Source organism: Platalea leucorodia, assembly GCF_965183815.1.
Source record: "Platalea leucorodia genome assembly, chromosome: 3".
Classification (NCBI taxonomy): Eukaryota; Metazoa; Chordata; class Aves; order Pelecaniformes; family Threskiornithidae; genus Platalea; species Platalea leucorodia.
The window spans coordinates 63,211,091-63,235,883 of record NC_138825.1 but is presented as its reverse complement, the minus strand read 5'-3'; the positions used below and the strand labels follow the sequence as shown (position 1 = coordinate 63,235,883).

The window sequence follows — 24,793 nt, the reverse complement described above, 5'->3', positions numbered from 1 at the left end:
AAACAAAACCAAACATTGCAAGCTATTGATTGTAAGAGGGAGCATGGAGCCAGAGCGCACCATATGGCATTTGAAATAAATTGGATATTGAATATCATCCTGGTTTTGGCAGGCAAACGGTCAGTTATTTGAATTAACTAATAATAGACAATCTTGATATTGTGCAGAAAAAGAGGGATTATTAAATTGAAGTGATAATTTGATCTTTTACAGAAATCCTATTTACAAACAACAAAGTATCTATTCAGTATTAGGCTTCAACATAATTTAACTTCCACAGAGTGGGAGTTCTGCAACTGTAAAGCCAAAGAGTATGTTCAAAATAAAGAGTTAACACTGAGTTCATAATAAGAAAATGTGGACTATTGTCACATAAGTGGAGTGTCTTACCAAAGGTCTTGCTCGAAAATGTAGCCCCATTAACTTTTGCTGTTCTTACCCTACTCTCCTTGAGATCTAAACCTCTGGTTGCTGATAAAAATAAGACCCTACAGTTCTTGTCCTTGAATTTTGTAACATTTAGTCTTTGAAATACAGAAGTCCCTGATAACCTTCCTTATGTAAAATTCCTAGAAGAAAATCCTGAAATATCATTAGCATTGCATAAAATATGATTTTTCCATTACATATCTTCAGTGCAGTCCACAGCAAAACACTGCTATTTATCAACCCACTTCTTGTATTTCATGCATATCTAATGCTGTTTCAAGCCAACATTGTGTAGACTATCTTCATTAACGATCATTTTAAGGGATTTTGAGGTTTTCTCATTAAGTTTGGAGATGGACTATTAAACACAAAACTGTTTTCACAGAAAGGTGGAAGAAGTAATTTAAAATTCATGCATCAAATATACAAGTGTCGAAATACTATCCAACTGTATGGATCCCCTTTTATCCCTTCCCTCCCTCATCAGTGTAACCTAATGACTGAAATGAAAAGCCTACCAGTCACATTAATGGGAACCACATCTGTTTGGACTGCCTGTGCTTGTTGTCGCATTTTCTCTTCTGGTGTTGGCAGTGGGAGTGACTTAGTCCAGTTGGTTTGGGTGTTGATATCTGATAACTCATTTGGAACTGGAGTTTTAGGCCTTTTGATGGTAATAAGCTTTTCTTCTTCTGGGGAAGAGACGGGACACTGCAAACAGAAATACATGCAACAATGTAAGTTTACTCAAAAACCAAAAAGGTAGGACTATGGTATTACTAAGGTATTGCCACTGCAGTCAGCACAGTTGCTTCTGGAGCAAAATACACCCTCACCAATATCACACTTTGACCTACATAGAGACTGATTTAAAAAAAACTCGAACAACCAACCCACAACAAAACACCTGGGTTGTGTTTATCCAAGACATCTGATCAGTCTAAGGAATACATACCAATGAGAAAAGAGTGGTCTTAAGCAGAGCAAAGCACAGTAACTAATTATCTTACACATTGATCTTGTCCCTGGATTCGTTAACCCCTCCCAGTGCCCTATTAGGAAGATGAGATTTGAGCCCTGCTATGCTCTAGCTGTACAAGGTTGTAAGGATGTATAAGGTCTCAGCAAGAAGCCTGTTATGAAGAGACAGATTTTGGGAGAGCTCAGGAAAAGAACCAGCCAATGCACTCTACAAAACCACAAGCCATGGACCAGTGAGGTAGCAAGAATAACTTTGCTTTGGCCTTAGAGAAACTCATGACACAGTCAAGGAGTTTGTTTTGCCCATTTTTCAAGGATGAAGCAGTTGTTAATATCAGTAGCCATAGAATGGTCATTTTAAAAGTCATTCCTTATCAAAAGTGGCATATTTCACCTCCATCATGGGTGTTTCCCTTAAAAACAAAACAAAACAAAAACAACCAATGAAGCAAAAAACCTGCACCAGAAAAAGAGGTTGCAACAGCTTATGCAAATCCTTCCACCAGACAAATTTATAAGCCAAAAAAGCCATTTACTTTCAGGGAGCAAATCTGTTTTCATTACAAGGTCTTCACTTGCATGCCAGTAATGGCAGAGAAAGCCCCAGTGTAGCTTTTTACCGATAGGACACTACTAGGCCACGGCAAACCCCAAGGACAGGCAGGTTTGGGGCACACAGAAGACAACACTGGGGCTTCTAGCAGGTGGTCATAAGCTCCAGGCAAACCCGGGAGAAGCAGCCTTCTCTCCTCCCCATTCCTGCCAGCAAGGCTCCCGAGGGAATCCCAGAAGCAGGAGAGGAAAGACGATGTGGAGGAAAACCAACCTCTGACTCCTCTTGCCCCAGGCCAAACAAAAAAGAGAAGAAAAGCATGGGAGAGGCGTTGCATAGAGGCTGCAGCACTGGCAGAGATCTCTCTGCGGCCTCCCGACTCCTCTGCTTCAGGGGCGTTTGCTTGGGCTGCTTGGCACAGTGGACCTCCCTCTCCACCACCAGACCAGAGTTACAGTCCTCCCCCCCTTTGCCTTATTCCTCTCTCCCTTTGAAGAGCAGACTACTACCCAAAATAGGGCTGTCAGTACTGGATCACTGCCTCTCCTGGTAGTTACTCCCTCACTGGTGTACACAGGCACGGAAAGAAACATCACAGCTATTTATAACAGATGGTTGGTTTTTTTTTTATTATTATTATGGGTTTTCAGCCTAAGCGATCTGTTTTCTCTTGAAGCTGAGTGCTATACAAAAGACATGCCCAGACACTGTGCCACAACCACTGTTTATCATTTCTGATTTTAATTTTCTTCCTGTTACCATGAGGAGTTCCCACTGTTTATAAATAAATAACCATTTATTTATTCTATTAAGCTTCGACTCTACATCCTTTAGGACAGAGCCCAACATTTTCTTTAATAAAAAATAAAAATAAAAGCAATTTCCAGGCAAAAAGTAAAACAATAGAAAAGTAAAACCTCTTCAGGCAATAATAAAAAAAATTTCAGGCAACAAAATTATTACTAGTATCATCCTGCGGTTTGGAACCACACTTTGAATCATGGGAGCTTTTCTTCGAGGAAATAATCCATTTCTGTCAGTCTTATATTTCTTTACCTGGCAAGCTGTGGATGGGACAGATTCTGCTCTGTGGGAAAGGGCTCAGCCCTGTGAAAGCCCCAGCAATTCCTTCAATGCAAGCTTCTTGGAGGACACCAATATTTTTTCAGGCCCGTGTTGTTTCTAAAAGGCTCTAAAACCATTTTTACAAAAATTGTACTGGGTTTGCGTGGCAAGGTTTTGGTAGCAGGGAGGTCTACAGGGGTGGCTTCTGTGAGAAGCTGCTAGAAGCTTCCCCTGTGTCCGACACAGCCAATGCCAGCCGGCCCCAAGATGGACCTGCTGCTGGCCAAGGCCCAGCCCATCAGCGACGGTGGTAGTGCCTCTGGGATAACATATTTAATGAGGAAAAAAAAACCCTGTGCAACTGCAGCTGGAGATAGGAGAATATGTGAGAGGACCAACCCTGCAGACACCCAGGTCAGCGAAGAAGGAGGGGGAGGAGTTGCTCCAGGCGCCAGAGCAGAGATTCCCCTGCAGCCCCTGGTGAAGGCCATGGTGAGGCAGGCTGTCCCCCTGCAGCCCATGGAGGTTCACGCTGGAGCAGATATCCACCTGCAGCCCGTGGAGGACCCCACACCGGAGCCGGTGGATGCCTGAAGAAGGCTGTGATCCCGTGGGAAGCCCACGCTGGAGCAGGGTCCTGGCAGGACCTGTGGCCCCATGGAGACAGGAGCCCACGCTGGAGCAGGTTTGCTGGCAGGACTTGGGACCCCGCAGGGGACCCACGCTGGAGCAGATCGTGAAGAACTGCAGCCCGTGGGAAGGACTCACATTGGAGAGCTCATGGAGGACTGTCTGCTGTAGGAGGGACCCCACGCTGGAGCAGGGGAAGAGTGTGAGGAGTCCCGCCCTGAGGAGGAAGGAGCAGCAGAGACAGCGTGTGATGAACTGACCGCAGCCCCCATTCCCCGTCCCCCTGCGCCGCTGCGGGGAGGAGGCAGAGAAATAGGGGGTGAAGTTGAGCCTGGGAAGGAGGGAGGGGTGGGGGGAAGGTGTTTTAAGATTTATTTTTTATTTCTGATTATCCTACTCTGATTTGATTGGTAATAAATTAAATTAATTCTTCCCCAAGTTGAGTCTGTCTTGCCCGTGACAGTAATTGGTGAGTGATCTTCTCCCTGTCCTTATCTCAACCCACAAGCCTTTCGTTATATTTTTCATTACATTTTCTCTCCCTGTCCAGTTGATGGGGGGAGTGATAGAGCACCTTTGGTGGGCACCTGGCATCCAGCCAGGGTCAACCCACCACCAAAACCTAATGTGAATGCTTATCTTTTTATGGGTGCATGTACATACACTGTTTATACACATGCACAGTGCAGGCACACATATGTATGTACACCTACACACAAACACAAGCACCTCAAATCACTGAAATTTATAAAAACCTTCATTAACTTAAGCAATTTGGGAGTGAAATGCCATTGTAGAAGGGAAAGCTGCCTCCAGGCCATGCTTCCCCCCAATTAGGTTTACAAACAGCTGAGAGAGAGAAAGGGTTTGTAAGGAACATGGCACAGGGGTGCTAGCCCAGCGTCACCACGGGCACGCGGGCATGCACTTAAAGGAGTATTCAGGGGTTGAGGCAGAGAAATATCGCTTTCCCCTTCTACAAAGAGATTTTCTCCACCTGAATCAGGGCACCAAGGATGATGCTTCAAGCCTGGTTTTGCAGTTTGCATGGGGTGAGGATGAGCTCCAGCGACCTTCGGATACTCTGCTTGGTTGCTACTGTCACCATCAATATCTGTCACGTTCAGACTGCACTGCAGTGCCAGGTCTCAGCTGTCATATATATAGCAGTCACCAGGGGCTACTCCAATACGTCAAGTGGCAGAGACACTGGTTACAAAGCTACCCTTCCTTTTCACAGAAATTACCCAAACCAAGCAGAACTCTTTTGCTGTTACAGTATATAAATAGATAGAAAAACTGAAGCATCTACTACAAGGGAATTCTAATTATCAAAAAAAATGTGGAGTAACAATCACAAATTTTGCAAAATTAGAAGTTGAGAAAATTGGGGACAAGTAGAGGAAGATGAACAGAAATGAATCAGCCCAGTGAGCATATAACAAATGAAAAGCAATTGAAAACCCAATTGTGCAGTTGAGGTCAAAGCACTGTGTCAGTGAGAATGACTTTCTGCCAAAGGACAGTGGTGTGTACCTCTACAAAATAATTCAGTAAGAGTTGTGGGCAGATTTGAGTGTAGGAAGAAATGTTCACGCTTCATCTGCAGGTACACTTTCCACGGTTCCTGGATGAGCATGACTGTCTCTACTTATATTCTTTCTTCCAAAGTGCTCACAATGATCGTGGCACATTTACTTGGTTTTGTGACGTGAAGATACTTTTAACGGGCATGACAAAGCTGTCCACCGCTTTATTGCACACAGAGGAAGACAGCAGCTCATCTTTCAGCTTTCTTCACACAGAAATTATTTACCTCTAATTGGGATGAAAATAGGGATTTACATATTTTTAGCACACATTCCCAGATCTACAATGCAGAAGCTTGCTGGAAGATACAGTGAATTGCTGCTGTATAACAGGAATGTCCTCTCAAATAAGGTCTGTTACATCAGAAACAGAACTGGACTAGGCATTACTTTGAGATTATGTATCTGCTTAGCAAAGCTGACCATAAACACTATGTTCATAATAGAACAGAAAGCACCCGTCCCATTTTTACAGCACCTCTGATTCATAATAACTTTATTGCTAGACTTAAATGGCCAAATTTCTGTGCAACAGGATATTAGACTCTTCTCCTCAGGAAAATTTGTTGGAATTTGTCCTTTTTAATGGACCAGGGAAGAGGGAAAGGTGGGATGTGAAAATAACAGCCTTGGATCTTGCAGTGTTTCCATGAACATGCACTAGAGGGGGAAAAGCATGAACTTTCAAATGAGAGTTGAAATGAGAATCCAGGAAAGAAATGGCCTATAAATACACTATAGACAAGCTATATGACTCAGTAAGCCAGAGACTTGCCGTTGCCTTGTTGACATATTGTCCCCCAGCCTATCTTAGTCGCTGAGATACAACAAAAGGGTTTCACTATCTCAGCACATTCACGCTATTTGAGAGGTCTCAGATGACAAGTGAGTATATGCTGTCTATCTTGCAGCACGCTCTGCCTAAATACGCTGTTTATTCTTAATTTTTTTATATTCCGGGAGTTCATACTACACTGTTTGAAACAATATGGGACCTCCAGGAGGGAAATTCAATCCATACAAATTTTACCTTTCAGCAAAGGAACTTCAAACTTCTTGTCATGTCTTTTACCTCACTGCCTACTGCAATAATTTCTAAATTCTAATTTCTCAGAAAAACAGAATTGGGGGTGGGGGTGGAAATATCAGCACTGCGGACAGGAGCCATACCAATTCAGCTGTTACTATCTGCCAACATCCAATTTCTTCTCCAGCCTTTACTAGGTTTGATGGCTTCACATGCCCTTTTACCCAATGCAAAGGGATCAAGACAGACACTAACAGGGGGGAAAAAAAAAAAACCAACAACCCCCAATCCTTTAAACTCCTCTTTCTTGGTCAATCAAGAATGTCACTTTATGTGCCTGCTTCAACCCGTGGGGTTTCATACTGTGTTATGGAACACTGCCACATTATAAATCCACGTGAAATTACACTCAGGTTGAATTAGTCATGTCTTGCTCTATTTGGTGTCCTCCAGACCAAGGTCCCCAGTCTAGTCCCCTAGATTTTCATAGAAAATTCCCCTTTATTACTTCTACACACAGATCTTCAGTTGCACTAGCCTACTTTGCTATTGTACTAAATCCTTCACTTCATAGCCTTCACTGTCTCAGTAAGGAAGCAATTTTTTCTTTTGTTGGCAGAAATTACTGACCATCAAGCAAGTTATCACCTTAACCAGCACTGCAGAAACGTTCCTTTCTTCTTCCTCTACTCTGTTGCCATGGGATTAAAAACATAAGAGCTGTACTGCATCAGTTCCGAGCTCTAAAAGTCTACCTACTATCTGCCTTATGATAACAGCCAATCAGTGATATACAGGTGAAATTAAATCAGAGGATGCATACAGTGATACCTTCCCCTGAATATTCTCTCAGAATTGGATGGAGTCCTCCCCTCCCAAGAATTTACCCAGTTGCTTTCTGAACCCATGTAAACTTTCAGCATCCACAAGTCTTGCAGCAATTGCACAGTGTATGTGGTAAGTGAAGAATTACCCTCTTTGTTTGTTCCAAGAGTTTCTATACTCACTTCCTTATGCTTTGGCATTTTATGCTTTGAACTGCTGTTTCAACGCAGTAAATCGAGCAGTACTTTCAAAAATATGTGAAGCAGTATAAAACACATGTGCTGATTACAAGAGTACCCCCATGCAATTGCAGCAGAGGGGCAGGGAGGCCAGCTGAGGGCACCACCACCTAGAAGTATCTTCCAGTTGTGCCAGAGCCCATGCCTCAGGGCTCTCAGGCATTCCCACCTCCAAACTGGAGTGCCCAACTGCTTTAGCCCCTCTTAACACCAAGCAACGTTTTGAATTAGGCCTCAGGTCCTTCAAGCCAATACAGCTAATGCGTTTGCTTTCACGTAAGATACTAAACAGACTCTTGCAAATCTTAAATGGACAACTGACAGTTTGGCCGAGGACACGGTTTAGTGGTGGACTTGGCAGTGACAGGTTAACGGTTGGACTCAATGATCTTAAGGGTCTTTTCCAACCTTAACAATTCCACGATTCTATGAAAAACTTACTTTTTTTCCTCATGAATAAGCAAAATAAATGTTTTTGCACCCGAAGCTTAACAGACTATATCAAGGCAAAGTTCATAAACTAAATGACAGGACCTGGGGAAAAATACCATGAGTTTTTGGCACACAAACATTTTCATAGATGGAATAAAAACATGATATAGTGCATGCCTGGGAGCAAGTACTAGCTCACATTCATCATTTAAAAAAAGAAAAAAAACAACAAAAACCCAAACATTAAATCAGTAAAGTTTTTCCTTGACTAATTAAAAGCCAATGAAGCAGCCAATTAAATAAAATACAGTGTTCATTGGAGGAGGGGTTTCAAAGGACGCAAATGTTAATAGACAAAAAGGAATTAAAAAATTTCAGTGAACCAAGTAAATAGAGGATATTGGACTGCAGACAAAAAGGAGTAATGAGGAAAAATAAAGGAAACAAACCTGGCATAGCATTCTTCTGTTGAGCAGTTACTATTTTTTAAACGGAAACCAGAAGCAGGTAACGACTGAAGGCTAAGAGCAGAATAAGACTGCATATATGCTAAATGCTACACGTAACATCAAGCTGCAGATATGGCAGCTGGATGGTGCCACTCGTGGGCAAGGTACCTTGTTGTTCCAGGGAACCAAGTTACAGCAGGCGCTAATGCAAGACCGAGAGATGCAGTCTAACAGACTAGACTGTTGAGCAAGACAAAAAGAAACAAAGAGAATGAGTGATAAAAAGGGAAAGAAAAAAGAACGAGAAAAAAACACACAAAAGACAAATACATTTAATATACACAATGTATACGTTTCAGAACATAAGGGGAACCAGAGTTTGAAAGCGACATCTCAATATATCTTTGACACTGGGAAAACAGAGCAATACTGAAGGACAGGAATAGCTCCCAAGTTGCATCACCAACAGTGGTATGTAAGAGATGAGAAAGACAGACACTGGTCACAGTACTGAGATGTAAAATCCAGATAAACCAATTTAATCTCCAACAAACTCAATTAGGATGAGTACTGCAGTGGAGCTTGGCCTGTGCTCCATTAGTTTAACTTGCAAGAATCAACGTTAAGAGTAAAAGGGTAGTTCCAAGAACTTCATTTTATACCAACTACCACTCAGAAACTTCAGCTTTCTGTGTTTTCTAATTTTGTTTGCTTGCCTTTGAGTTGGGCTAACTTGCCTGCTTCTCCCTAGTGGTTTTCCTTCAGAACAGCAAATGTTCTGCTTATCTTAGACATTTTCTGAGACTTACACTGAACCATGTGCTTTGTGGCATGAATATTACCCGCTGGTGACAGACACTCACCTCCACAAAACCTGAGAATGTGGATCGAAGTCTCCTCTCGCATCACCTACCCATGGTTTCATATTGTCTCCAGCATACAGACAAGCTACATTTTTTAAAAAAGCAGATGAAAAAGAGTAGGGAAAGATGGATTCCTTTGTGAAATGAGCATGCAGCAAAACATAGTTTTTCTGCAAGTTGGCAATTATGTCAACGTAGAAGCAAATTTCCAAACAGTAAATACCTATTCATCCATCCATCATTATTCTACTGTTCTCGAATTTCAACTATGAAGTACTGCATGTACAGAATTTAAACATTGGCTTTTTTGCTTTGAATAGACAACAAAGCTACAAAGCTTTCATCTGGTGGTGAGGAGTTCACATTTCGGGAACGGGATTTTGGTGACCCCAGTTCCACGCTGTTACTGAAGAACTCTTCTGACAGCTGAAATATGACTTGCTCAAGGCATAACACGTATTAGAATTACTTGGCATTTTACCAGTTGGATTATAATTCAGAGATCTGTTGTGGTAAGCGTTCATTTAAAAAAGATTAAAATTTTAGTCCTTTACAAAAAAAAAAAGTCAATTAAAAAAAGATACTGGTCAAAGGACACCACTAAACACTCAACTCTACAACATGAAGGGAGGATCATGCTAGCTTTTACAAGGGATTAACATCTTTCTGAGCTGCAAATAAGAGCGGCAGAGTTAAGGTTAAGGTACTGAGATAATCAGTAACATCCAAGACTGTCAATTTGGCAACTTTCTCCACAACTCTGAATCATCCTTTCAGCTAAGAATATTTAAAGGAAACTATTCCAATTTGAAATGGAAGTGCTATCCTATCCTTGAAGCATAATTAGTTGCATTAACTTTTTTTTCAGAATACACAGAAATTGTTAGTAACACATTATGTTAACACTCCAGAAAAACCTTAACCAAGATAACGATGACAGCTCTTAGTCTCCAAGAGGCCTCACCCATGCTTAAACGCTCTCATTCGAATTGTTAAAAAAAAGAGTATTTGTATTTTTTAAACGTTACATTAGTTTTACATGTGCAGATGGTCATATACTGCACAGCATTGGCTAAGACAAGTTGGTAACATGTATGTATGCATATATATGAAGTACCTTAATAGCAACAAACAATGTGTTACTTTCCCCAGTGGAAATCGTAATTCTACTGATTTCAGTAAGGTTTTGCAAATTATCATTATAACGCATTCCACAGTATGAATGTGCTTTACACTCTCTGCTCACTGCCAGTACATACCACACACAGCTAAACAAGATGCTCTAACATTCCCTGCCAATACACAGATATAATGCAATCACCACCTGGATGAGAGACTGTACGTATTCCACGACACCTTTCATTATGTGATTAAAAACCATGGAGGACAGAACTGAAAACACTCTACCCTTTAAAGTGAGTTCTCAGGATTTGCACACTTTGTATAGAGACAGAGTTATTTGGTCCATGCTACAGAGGCATATACGGTTTACTAACGATTCAAAGAAATTAAACTGTGTTACCATCAAGGACATCCTCCCACGCTCTGAGCAACAATTTGTGGCAGAGTATTCTAGAATTATCTATCCCGAAAATCCCAGGAGCTCCAGCATTTCAGGTTTGGACAGCCAGGCTTCAGTCCATCTTGCTGTCCACTCCAGCATTAACGTCCTTTTCCCCAGCACCAAAGTTAGCTTCTCTTTCAGAGCCCACAGGCACAACAGGGTAAGGTAATGACAGGGGAGCAAAATTTCTTTTCTTCTTTTGAACACTAATGCAACTTACTAGTTCTGTAATTGAAGCATATATAAATTGATGTATATATAACAATATGCCTTGACATACTGTTATATATGTCTATATAGATATATACATAGGCCCTCATCCTGCTGGGAGACTTCAACCACCCTGACATCTGCTGGAGAAGTAGCACAGTGAGCTGTAGGCAATCCAGGAGACTCCTGGAATGCACTGAGGATAACTTCTTAAGCCAGGTAATAGACAGCCCTACCAGAGGGGATGCGATACTGGACCTGTTGGTCACCAACGCAAGTGAGCTAATTGGTGACGTCAAGATTGGAGGCAGCCTGGGCTGCAGTGATCATGCACTGGTGGAGTTCACAATCCTGAGGGATATGGGTCAGGCAAAGAGTAAAGTCAGGACCCTGAACTTTAGGAAAGCAAAATTCCAGCACTTCAGGGAATTATTCAACAGGATCCCCTGGGAAACTGCCCTCAGGGACAAGGGAGCAGAACAGAGCTGGCTTTCCATAGAGCGCAAGAGCTCTCGATACCCAGGTGTAAGAAATCAGGAAAGGAAGGCAAGAGACCAGCATGGATGAGCCAAGACCTGCTGGTCAAACTAAAGGGCAAGAAGGCAATGCACAGGCAGTGCAAGCAGGGACAGGTATCCTGGGAAGAGCATAGGGACACTGCCCAGATGTGTAGGGATGGGGTCAGGAAGGCCAAGGCACAGCTGGAGCTTAACTTGCCAAGGCATGCAAAGAATAATAAGAAGGGCTTCTACAGGTATGTCAGCCAGAAAAGGAAGGTCAAAGAAAGCGTACCCCCCCGATGAGCAAGACTGGCAAACTCATAACAACAGAGGAGGAGAAGGCTGAGGTACTCAACAACTTCTTTGCCTCAGTCTTCGCTGGCAGCCTCTCCTCCCACACCTCTTGAGTGGATGAACTGCAAGACGGGGACTAGGGGAACAAAGTGCCTCCCACAGTGCCACCCACTGTAGGGTGGTGAAACACTGGAACAGGCTGCCCAGAGAGGTGGTAGACGCCCCATCCCTGGAAACATTCAAGGTCAGGTTGGACGGGGCTCTGGGCAACCTGATCTAGTTGTAGGTGTCCCTGCTCATTGCAGCAGGGTTGGACTAGATGACCTTTAAAGGTCCCTTCCAACCCAAACTATTTTATGATGCTATGACAACGTTCTTAGGATTTTTGCTCAACTGTCCCTTCTCTTTCTCTCTTTGTTTGTTTAATTTATTTCTAGATTCTAAGCTAAGCATACATGGAGTTGAGATGTGGGCATACAAACAAGAAAACCATGAAGCAAACTGAAAGAAAGCTGATAAACCCACCTTAGTGGGCAATCTTTCATTCTTCTGGATGCCTTTATGCAAACAGTTGCCGATGCATTAGGACAAAGCCTCTGCCTAATGAAACTTCGTAACTACCTGTATTAGCAATTCAAAGTGTGCACATGTTGCTGTTACAATGCCAGTACAGTGACGGCTGGTTAACAGCTCTTCCTGCTACCTGAATGTAAACATTTAACAGATTCAAAACAGCTACCCTTGCTGGGGTCTTCCCTCCACAACATTACCAAACTCCTCCTGGGTTTCACACCTTTATTTTGCCAGTGGGAACTTTATATACATGCAAGGGTAGAACTGGGATTTTTAAGAGACTGTGGAAGTCAGATGAGCTAATATCACTGTAATTCAAAGGAATAAGCATCTTTATGATCTTCTAAAAATCCCACCTTATTTGAACAATATTATGGCAGGCAATTAAACTGCACTAGGTACGTATTTTTTCAAGCACTTTGCCCCCCCACCATTACCTTTTGTTCAATTTCTTCATAATCATCCTGGTAACTTCCACAGATTGCACTGGAGGATGAGGAGAAGGTGGGGCCCTGAGAGTAATACTGAGAGCTCCGGTAGCCATCCCGCCGCAGCTTGTCACACTCTGCCGAAAGAGAAAGAGGAGATTAATTCATGACAAGAGCCATTACTGTTTATGCTTGGTGTACAGTGCACTCACAAAACTACACACTATTTTCCTGAAACTGTTTACCATGCGTTAGCATTGTCTGTGCCAAGTAACAGAACCCAAAGGTGCATTTCTTATATTTATATCTATATTTTCCCCTCCCTCACATGTAGTACATATATATATATGCCCACACATAGCGTACATACACATGGCTTTTATTTAACCCAGAGATGGCAAGAGCTTTGGAAAGAAGGGGGAAATTTATTTATTTATTTATTTAGGTGAGGCCTGGCTCGGTGTCTTGACAGATGGCAGCATCTTGCAGGATGGGAGATGGAAGCATGTGAGTAACACCGGGGGTCTAATTTGCCAGGCCGGTAGACATCCATTATGTGCCTTACACTTGAAATGATGATGTTGCTCACTACTCAAGCACCATCTGCTAAATAACTTTGGCACTGACCACTTGTCTTGTCTTCCTGCCCATGGAAGAGACCATTTATTGTGATTTTGGAGAGAGGAATGCAAATCACCGGGATCTCAAAATCTCACGTCGCTGCAGAGCATGTACAGTTTACTACTGAAGAGTTTTCAAAGTTCAGAAAGAATTCAGAGCAAACATGCATCCTCACTCAAAACGGCCAAAACTGCAGTCAGCATCTCATCCCTCTCACCCAAGTTTTCCACAATCATCTTCCTGCCTCCTAATTGATATTCAGTGTGATTGTGCTAGAGAATAACAGACGCCAGAGCATAAGGAAAAATTAAACGTTCAAGATGCGGTAACCAAACTCATCAGCCCAGTCAAATTGTTAGCTTTACATTTCCAGAGACAGATATCTGAATCTGTTGAAAGATGAGAAAAGCAAAAAGAAAATTAAGTATTTGGTACATTTCTGTCTCAGGAACTGAAATTTCTGCACAATATACACGTATTATCATGACACAAAGTGCTTTTTTTAGCATCACTTGCTGGAGAAAGACTTTCTGTGATTCTCTCATCCATCTCCCTATATTGACCTTTTTAATACCCGTTAAAATGGAAAACATGCAATATATTGAGGGCAAGGTTTTAGAGAGGCTTTTGCCTGGCAAATGATTAAGTGGAGTTACGATTTGCAGCTCCAGCATTTCCTCTGTTATACTCAGATGCTTCTGAGACTGAGGTCTGGAGGACTCCGTGCTGATAGGTTAACTGACCTAGAGCAACCACAGCTCTATGAGGATTCAATCAGTGTAGACGCCCCTGTATCTGCACATGCACATCGAGAAGGCAAGCTTACAGTTTGACAACTAGCCATCTCCATCAGAGCCAGATGTACGTCCTGGCCTACCACATGTTTCCGGATGGGGTCAGAAAGGGCAGTATGGCATGAACCTGTCACTTCTGTCTCAATTCAAGGACCAAGGGCAGTGTTGGTGGGTTTTGAGATCCAGATCAATGCTACAGCTCAGGAACAGAGCACTGGTAACCCTGTTTACCTGTTTCGCAAATGTGAGCATACCAACACTGCACGCATCTGGCAAACAGCTGCTGTACTTCAGGAGGGGGGTGAAAAATGACTGCCAGCAACTGCAGTAAAACAAATTTCTCCACCACCCTTCCAAAACTTGCACTGGATCCAGCCAGATCCAGCACATAACAGTCACAAACGCGAGCACCCTGATGGGTTGTTTGTCAGTTTGAGCCACAAATCAACAGGGATGAGCACACTGCGGCAGAACGAGACAGCCCACAGACTTGCATCAACTTGTAGCGTGGGTTAACAGGCTAAGTTGTCAACTTAGACACTGCAAGTTTTACTTTCAGATCAGCCACCAATCACCACAAACAAACATGAAATTATGTACCCTAAGGGGTACATAAGAATGCAGTTCCTTTTTCTCCTGTTCTTGGTATAAGGCCCAGGGTCTTGGCTAGCCACTTCTACAACTCTCTGACATCAGGCATCATGGCATGCTCCAAGGACAACGGGCTCTTATGGACGGTGACAGATGCACCCTCCGATATTAACTGCTTGTCCTTATTTATTCTCCTAACCAAGGAGATGAAGATGATGCATTTCATGAAGCCCAGAAGAGCTCCAAAAATTTAAGGAAGTCAACGCTGGAGTCAACACTCATAAGACTGGTGCTCTAGACCCTTCACCAGCTTCACTGCCCTTCTTTGGACACGCTCCAGCACCTCGATGTCCTTCTTGTAGTGAGGGGCCCAAAACTGAACACAGTATTTGAGGTGTGGCCTCACCAGTGCCGGGTACAAGGGGACGATCACTTCCCTGGTCCTGCTGGCCACACTATTTCTGATGCAAGCCAGGATGCTATTGGCCTTCTTGGCCACCTGGGCACACTGCTGGCTCATATTCAGCCGGCTGTCGATCAACATCCCCAGGTCCTTTTCCTCCATGCAGCTCTCCAGCCACTCCTCCCCAAGCTCACAACCTCCATTTGTCCACAACACAAGATCCATGTAACATCAGAAGCTACTGCAGCAACGTTGCTGAAGAAGCCAAGAGAATTCTACAAACCGCCAGGTGAACCACACCAACAAAAAGGCGATTTGTCCCCAAGAACAGCTATTCTATTTATTTACTGCCACAGCACATTTCTCAGCACAGCAAGAAACACACACCATGGAGGGCACCTGAGGCCAACAAACCTCAGCCAAGGTTTTAGGCAGGTTATCTTTTACTTCACATTGCAACAGCCCGCAAGTGCAACACAAGCTCAATCACTGGATCTAACTGAAGCTACTGTTGCTGCCAGATCAAGGGTAGCAACTGCTGTTTAAAAACTGTTCTAAGCTGGGGGCGCCCCGCCATTTCATCACTATTATTAAAGGTGCACATGGGTCTTCTGTAAGCAATCAAGTTTGTATTTTTCAGATACATGGTTTTTCTATTTATGTAAAACATACCCAGGAAGAAGCTAGAAATACTTACTCTAGGAAAGACTCCAGACATGTTTCCTTTTTCCCCGAGGAGCAATACCTTGTCCTATTCCCACAATCCTAAACAGAGAGGAGCACTATACGCTGAGTTAGTGAACACGTTCTTACAGTTGTGCAAGTTATTTCAGTAACTGAAAGCTTACTAGGTAACAGAAGGATACAGCCAGTTCCAGTTATTAATAATCTTCAGTTTTAAGAATGTGACAATACATTAGTCCTAGCTGAGCCAGGGACATACACACTCTGGGTTGGACCCAGCAGCACGGCTGCCATTACCCACGTTATTCAATACACAAAAACGTGCACAGCCTTTCCATATTTCTGCCTAAGAACTGCCAGGGCAAACCCCAGGAGACTGCATCAGGCAGGACACAAACACCCCATCCTGAGGATGCACCTGCCAGTTCAAATCTGAGCTGCGCAGAGCAAGCTCAAAGTCATAATCTTGCATGTATCTGATCTGGACTCTGCAATAATATTATTGCGCCCAAGATGAACCGTTTTTGTTTACGCAAACAGTGACCATTTGCCCAGGAGGACCCGGCAAGAGCTACTGCCTTGGCAATTGCGATCGGTGGCTGCACCGGGCGATGCCAGGGCACGAAGGCTGGAACCACCTCCCCTTCATCCCCCAACTACTTCTGCGGCTGAGTGTGCAGGGGTGCTGCCCGTCATCTGCTGCTGCCCTGCAAGTGCTTTTCTGGCTAGGTACAACCATAGGCTAGCTCTTGTCATTCTCCTTCTATACTAGCGATACGTTAAATTTCAAAACCTCCTTTGTATTATAAATGTTGCTTAAAAATTACTGTAGTCAGATTATATTATAATAAAATTTATCCCCACTTATGTGGTACAAGTTAAACCCTTCCTAGAGAAGGAAATTTTGCCTGAGGTTGAGTTTTGCTGTTCACAGGGTGGTTTTAGTTAAGCATGAAGAAAGTGTGTGGGAAACATGGCCGACAACCCTTTTAAAGGCCCCCTCCCCATCATTTTCACAGTTATTAGAACAGGGTGGATACGATGTTCAGGAGATGCACGATGGAAGAAAATGCATTAAAGCTGTCAGTGCCCAGTACCATTATGTCTGAGTCCCTGCCGTATACCCAATCACTTGTGTGCCTGCTCGGCCTTTCATTACTGCAGGGTTTGCTAAATCCTGGCATCAGGCAGAAGTGTGCTGGGGATGTGCTTCTCACCGACAGCAGGTGAGCGCATCACCCTTCTCTGCTCTCTTCCCTCACAGTAAATAAGCGGGGGACTGTGCGGGTACCAGCAGCACCACGCTGAGAGCGAGGGCTCAATCGAGCCGAGCGCGATTCTGCACCAGAGCTTTGAGTCACAAGGACCGAATTCAGTGCTGCTGTGAATAACTCGACCTCTCCATGTAAAACCTTATGGCCCCTGCAACAGGCAGTCAGGCCAAATGTATGCAAATACCTCCAAGGCCTCTCAGCCCAGATCTCCTCTTCATTTTATAGGAGGAACTCACACGTAATTGCATTTGACCCTGAGCTGGTGACACACAGGAGCAAGTCTTGCACGCCGAGACGATTTACTGCTTTTCCAACAACTTGAAACCATACTCTTACGTGATAATTTGAGCCACAAATCACCAGAGTGAACAGAAGGCACAACACTGATACCTCAGTAATTCGTCTGACATGGTATTACCGTGGAAAACCAGGATTAACGTTTACCTTGTCTGCTTAGTCAGACCTACACACGGCACTGCTCCGTGATGACAGCAAGGCTGGGTTTGCTGGGAGGGGACTGCATGCACGGGCTCCTTCCCTCTACTTCAACCGACATTTTGTGCCTACCAAGCTTCCTACCACTAAAACCAGTCGCAGCATCTTCAAAGTTTACATGAAGGAAAATGCATTGCCCTGCCAGCAGCAGCACTGGTCAGAGGGAGATGGATTCACTGTCGTTTTCAGAAGTTTGCCATCTTTTTTTTTTTTTTTTTTTTTTTTTTAAATCATAAAGGAATTGTGCAAGACTAGGTGTCATTTTTCATGGGCTTCTTCACAAAACTTATTTTCCCTGCCAGGGTCAGGGCACCCCGTATTGACCTGGCTGCAGAGAGAAAGGCTCCGGGTGCTGATTTTCAGGGCTGGTCCCCATCTGAGCCTGGGATGTGTCCCCAGGGTGCGGCTCCAGCGGCAGCGCAGAGCCACAGCTTTCTGCCACCAGCCTGGACCAGTCCTCCACACCTCAGGTCTGAACATGGGGCCATCACTCACTAAATTAGCCTTAATGAGATTACTTGTGTAAGTAAACACTGCTCACATGACCGTCACAGGATCAGGCCTTAAGCTCTGTAGCTGTCTACATCCACACGTACACACTCAGACACACTCTCACAAGCATCTAATAAAGAGTTTAACATAAAAAATCCACTAGTCTGTGTTTCTAAGTATTTATTAGTAACCAGTAAAGACACTTGTGCTGCAAATTAAACTAATGCAATATTCCCAAGTATAAACTTAGGAACTTGGCATCAAGGTTATTCAGATATCTAAATAACTCTGACTTGCTTAGAATAACTAGCCATCCCACGGGATGGGTCGAGCAACAAAAGACAGAAAGATAATGTCCCAGAAACGTCTGAATTTGCCTCATAACCAAGGATAGCATCTAGAACTTGAGACCAATCGTTAAAACCCAAAGAGAAAATGCCAGCCAGACCAGGGGCAGCTTCCCAGAGGAGCAGAGGCACTGCCCGCCTGGCAGAGCTGCCCAAATCCATCGAAACAGAAACTCCCCAGTGCAGAGGGAGAAAGGGGAAAGACCAGCACATGCTTTGCTTGCCTTTGCACCACCCCCTGATGTCTCCTTGTCAGCAAGAAGGGACAAGCAATGAGCTGACAGCTGCATCTGCATGCTTGAAAAACTATCTCAGCTGAAGTCAGGGTGACTTCTTGGCAGAACCTTTCATGTTGTAACTTGTAGACTGGGATTTTCTTCTTTCTTTTTTTTGGTACTAGAGAGAGGCTATTAACTGCAAGAGTCAGCTGAACTGTCAACTACAGAAATAAATCTGCTGACTAGTATATTAAAACACATTTATCCATTCACTGCACATATCACTGGAAAACTGCTCTGCTCCCTGAGGTTAGAATTTTTTTTTTTTTTTAATTTTTAAACATTGTATCCAACCCCTTTTTCTGTAAATACCCACAAACCATGTTCCTCCCTAAGTCACAACTATAAACACTGTCTTACAAGTAGCTTTTCAAAGTTTCACCTAAAACCAGACAGACTGTAGTACAATATACATTCACCTTACAAAAGCAAACTGTTTAAAATGACCCATTACTTTATAGGTCACACTGCACTTTAACAACCACAATATGTACTGTATCACTGCTTTTTGTTTTAGAAGAACCTTCTGTTTCAAAGCTGAAAAATAACTGCATATCATTTTAATTTACTTCATGCATATTTTGAATTTGTTTTTCCAGTTGAGCTGAGACAACTGAGACCTGGTGGGCTGGTGACAGACAGGCGTGGGTGTCAGAAGACCTGGCTTCCCACCCGGCATTGCTGCATCTGAGCAAACCACTTTGGGTTAGATCCAGTCAAGAACTTCGATCTACAGACAGACACGACACAATCTAAATTTCATGTACGTGCCTCCAAAATTCAGAGTCCAAGCGGGTATCTACACTCTGCCTGCAGCATGTGAGTATATAGCGAGGCACCTCAAGATAAAGCCCACTAAGGAAGAACCTGAGGTGCCTTAATTATCATCCACGCCACACCAGTAATCACCAACGCTGGGTCCAATGCTGCAGGCATCCCTCTCGTGAGGGGCAGGAGAATGTAACAGGGATTTCAGCGGCTTTACTTCTGACGATGATGTGCTTTTCATCCAACAGTTGCTTAAAATGGAGTGCTGCAAATTAAAGTACTTTTCATGTAGATACAAATTTAAATTATTTATGGATGAGGTGAGCACAGGCTAAATCTTCACCTTCCTAACAGTGTGCTCTGAACACTAGGCAAAAAGCTTGCCACCTGAAAAGTAACAGCCAGAGCTATGCTTTGTCCGGGACCAGCCGCACTGGTGCGTACTGAGACACGCTCTGAGCACGCCTACCAAACTGGGACCTCTTCAAAGGGCGCAGCTGCCTCTCTGCCTGCTCGCAGCGCTGTAGTAAGACGTGGATAAAACCAGCACTATGCAGTTAACCGGGGAATTTCAGGGAGGTAACTTTTCAAGATAAAGAGCTTGTTGAGAATGATTATGCCTGGGACGGTAATTAAAACAGACGCCCTAGTTCAAACGTCTCTTTGGTTAGTAAAGCTACCTAAAATTACTGCCTTTCTCTCTGTGCCTCTTCATGAGTCCCTCATTTGTAAACTGGGGCTAAGAATGCACAGCTCGCTCTGTGTGGATGAAACAGGCTGCATAAAAGCAGAGCTGTACAAAGGCAATCTTGTTTTTGACAAGCATCTCATGCTAAACATGACTTTAAAAAAAGCACTCAATTTAATTCCAATACAGCATCTATTTTTGTCCCTGGATCTAAATATGAGGCAGACAGCTTGCCTCTACCACTTTATATTCCTCCCAAAAATTCATTCAGCTTGGATCAAATCCCATTTCCCTTAAATGTATAAATCCCCGTATCATCTGCAGAACTTGACTATCACAGGGAGTGCTTCTATATCAAAGCTTTAAAATATGTTGTAAAGCCACAGCAATGATGCACTTGTGTAACAACTGAACTGTAACCAATGCTGACTGCAAAGCAAGTTCATGAACTTCAGCTGTGATATATCCAGTGCGCTGTTTTGTTCAGACTCCCATTTTAATGAGTCAGGAATTTCAACAGATGTAGTACCGTGGCAGCCCAGCTGAAAAAACTTCTGCTCAACAGCTTGATCTAGATGCTTTGGCTAACACCAGCCTTTGCCAACCCAGCCACCTTCCCTCTTATTCCCCTCTCTTCCCCCAAAATGCAATTGTATATCGCTATTTCTAGATCTTTATTTTTATCAGTACATATAGAAAAGCCTAAGACAAGCGTAGAGACAATGAACACTGGTACCCAACACACTTCTTGCACAACCAAGTGCCATATGAAGTGGCAAGTTTTTAACCCATCGGCAAAACTTAATCGTTTACTGCAAGGCCTTCTCATCTGATGAGTAACAAGAAAGGTCTAACAGACTTTTTTAACACTGTTATCTGTGTTCCCTCTCTTGAATAAGCAGCCAAGCCCTGCAACAAGGTAGCTTTTAATGACAGATGCTGTGCGGAGTTGCCCAGAAACAAAGATGCCTTGGGCTCCACGGGGTGAAGGTAACCCTAACAGAGGGCTGCTGGACTCCACGATGGAGAAATCTGTTGGATGGGTACTTCAGAGAAATCTTACTGAAAGCAACCAAATGTATTTATGTTAGGTTTATTCCCTCCAGTGCACAAGTGCTCACTGTCTTGTTGGGAAGGGCGTCCTGACACGGTAACTGGACGCCCAGCCAGGCTGGGAAGCCCACCCTTCCGGACTGGCTTCTCCCAAGCTGCTTCAGGGCTCAGCCACACAGATGCTTGCAATAGCGCAAGGATGGGGCATGAAAGTGTAACATTAAAGTAAAGCAAGTATGCAGTTCAGACTTATTTTCAAGGGTCCAAATCAAGTCTTTAAGAAGGATCCAAACTAAAAGGAACTCTGCAATGTGAAAATACCTTGAACAGGGTTAAGTCAATGCAAACATGTTGATCATTCCTTTCTTTCTTTTCTGGAAGTTTTAAAAAAAAAACAAATACATTTAATCTCACCCTTCATTCCCCAGGTAATCTGCATGATTTAGCCATACAGAAAACCTTTCTAATGGCACCAAAATGCAACAGCCATTACAAATTGTATTTGTTAACCAGCTGTCACTGGGGAGTGCTCAAAATAATTATCACCGTTTGGCTTGAGTTAATTTAAATTTCTGCAAGTGTGTTATACAACTACATTTAGTGGTGACAAGATGTCTTAAGTTTAACAGTTTATTTGCTTCCTTTTGCATGTTTGATGTTGGCATTAAAATCATTCTCCCTGCTTTTTCTCTAGCATTTTTGTGGGTATTTGTTGTTTCTTAGACAACTGAACACAGCTAATACAAAAATACGAAGGGAGTTTTTATTGTTTTTTGTCTCCTAGGACACTTAATGTTAAAGCTATCTAAAGAGCTGCAAACAGGCATGTATAACACCCCAATCCAAGAGAGGAAAGAAGAAGAAAAGCAAAAAAGGAAACAATCGAAGTCTGATATTCCTTGTGAGCATCTTTCAAACACATGCAGTGTAGACTCCGGGTCAAATTCTACTTAGTTTCATTTGAATACTCATTTTTTAAATTTTTTTTAAATTCCTTATTAGAAAGGGCAGTTGGAGTATGGAACTTGGCCAAAACCATCAACATATGTACTGTGAATTAATTCAGGAAGAGTAAAAAGGGCAGGATACATGGGTAGAACCTCTGGTACTAACTCGACTATTGAAACTAAAATAACGAGAAATAAGTTGATTTCTATTTTTCTATTTTACAGCTCCAAGGCCTTTCCGGAACATATGGTCTACCCCTAGCCGTTAATGGTCTTTTACTTCATTAAGGTTTCCAGTTGGTAGGGAGCTCACATCTTGACATCTCTCTGAACCTGAACCGGACCTATTGTTAATATGAAGTGGTTCCTCCCTATTTTGCAGCTCTTTAATGAAACATAAGATTATTTTAAGTCCATAATCTTCTCAGCAGGATTATCGACCAGTAGGGCTGACCCTAATATTGCTCATCTGAACAGTGATCTGGCAGAGGCACTGAGAAAACAAAGGCTAAACACATACCTGTCTGGAGGGTCTTGCAGCAAGACATAATAGAGGCTTTATGAGTAACTACTTAAATCCGGTTTTATTTGACAATGCTAACCAGATGTCTTCTGGAAAACAAATCAAGTGTTTCAATCACTGCTGCTTAAATACATTCCTTGAATTTGGCCAACAAAGCTAAACAGAAGCTACAGTCAGCCAAATCCAGCTCTTCTAAAGATGAGATAATAAATGAATCATCGCAGACATTGGAACAACGAGCCCTATATTATGCACATAGCTTGAATCAACACAACTACCCTGAGGGTAAAGAGGCACAAAGTACAGGCAGTTGTGCAGGAAGCCTCTGCAGCTATAGTCTGGAAAGGAGTATGGAAGTCAGCATACATTTACAGGTACACCTTCCTCAGTACGTACCTGACACCTTGTTGTCTGCTGGAAAGGACAGTCAGCCCAGGCAGTAACCAGCAGCATGCAACAAGACATTGCCCCTCATCTGCAGCCTGAACTGTGCAGAGAGAGCACCCACAAGACCCTTCAGAAGCTGGCTATCTCCCAACAGCCTGGTATCATTCCAGTCGGGCTGTGTTTGCCCTTTAACATTAACACAGTCATTTTGTTCCTTCCCTTCACGCCTGTAGTCTCCCAACTCATGGAGAAATGACAACACACAACAGTGGGGCTCATCCTTCTCCCCCATTTTTCATTTTCAAAGCAGAAGTGCTCTACAATGCTAACTGCTGGAACTGGAAGATAACTGCCCCTTGGAAATCAGGCTATATGTGCCCTTCTCTGCCTCCCATCACTCCAACTGACTTACATCCACATTTGAGGGAGAACACAGGACAGTTCGAAAAATGCAAAAGCAAAGGAGAGTTCAGGTGTGATAGGAAAATTTTTCCTGTTCCTTCACTTCATCATAGTTTGCAAGATTATCCGAGGCCAGTGCATTCCAGATCACTTTAGGCTTTCCTCTTAGGACACCGGACCTGCACCTGTGAACACACTGCTAACGCTGCAAACCTGTCCAGACCGCAGACAGGCATGCTTATGGCATGCTCCAAGTGGTTAAGCAAAGCAACACTACAGCAGTACTGTGTCTCCTCCCCATCTTCACGCTTCATGCCTTATTGCTTGGCACTTTTAGATTATAGTACAGTTAGCAAAAATAAGGATTAGTCTCAATTTACTTTTCTTACCCAAATATTTGCATCATTGCTATATACTACTGCTGTTGTACCTGTCCTCACAGATGAAGACCACTATACTTCAGGGACTTCTTCAGACAATGGTTCTTTAAACACAACCATGCTGCAGAGCAACAAGCCAGATCTGTCAGTGCACTGTGTCAGGGACGGGGGCTGTCTCATGGTGCTACTCTCCGGACTCTGGTTGAACACCCGCTCAACATCTTGGCCTCGTGGACCAAAAAAGCTGTAGGAAACACTGTCGGTATGTGGCACTTGCCCCTTCAGCACAGATAATGGTCTGCCTTAAAAAAACTAATTAATGCCACTCTGAACAACATTAAACTCATAGCTCTGCTACTGTCCCCAGCAGACTCTCAGAGCTGGTCCAGCCACTCAGGAAACACTGCTTGACTTGTTTAGTCTCATGTTGCCAGTCCTTCAGCCTTGGAGCAGAGCACACGGCGCAAGGAGGCAGGATTGATTTGGGGATCCTGACCCTGTGTAGAGGCTCAGCTCTTCCTCCCCACCTGTCTTCTCCATCTTCCATTTCCACGACTCCCTAGGAAGAACCAGTGCCATGGACCAGAGAGTCACACAAGACTCCTCAAGGGTCAATACTGTTTTGTTTCCATCTGAACATTTGAATGCCGGAAAACATAAGGTGACCACGAACACATGAGGAAGGGGCCACTTAAGACCAGCTCTCAGGAAAGGCCAGTTAGAGCAGCTTGGCCCCAAGGGCAGGGAAACACGTGCCTTGGATGGCACATGTTTGACATCCAACATGTCACCCCACCTGCTCCACCAGGAAGGTCCTGGCTGCTTCCCCAGAGAAAGGGAGAACGTGTTTTATCCAGCGTAAACAAAACATTTACAATAACAGGATCTAGAACCCCAACCAAAGAAGCGCATCATTTTGTAAATGTTTAAGTCATATTGCAATGGTACCATGATTATGAAGTGCTGCTGAATTTGCTCTTCTACTCTAGCCACCAGATTAAGCCAACCGAGAGCT

At 43.4% G+C, this 24,793-nt stretch overlaps 1 protein-coding gene across 1 annotated transcript in view; it reads right to left on the bottom strand.

Annotated features, from left to right (window-relative positions):
* NHSL1 (NHS like 1) overlaps positions 1–24,793 on the bottom strand; it is a gene marked incomplete at its 5' end in the record, with an annotated part of 182,291 nt that overhangs the window by 22,295 nt on the left and 135,203 nt on the right. The window contains 3 exons of the mRNA XM_082305815.1: positions 948–1,140; positions 8,388–8,459; positions 12,661–12,788. Of these exons, the coding sequence (XP_082161941.1) occupies positions 948–1,140; positions 8,388–8,459; positions 12,661–12,788 (393 nt within the window). The remainder of the gene's footprint in view (positions 1–947; positions 1,141–8,387; positions 8,460–12,660; positions 12,789–24,793) is intronic.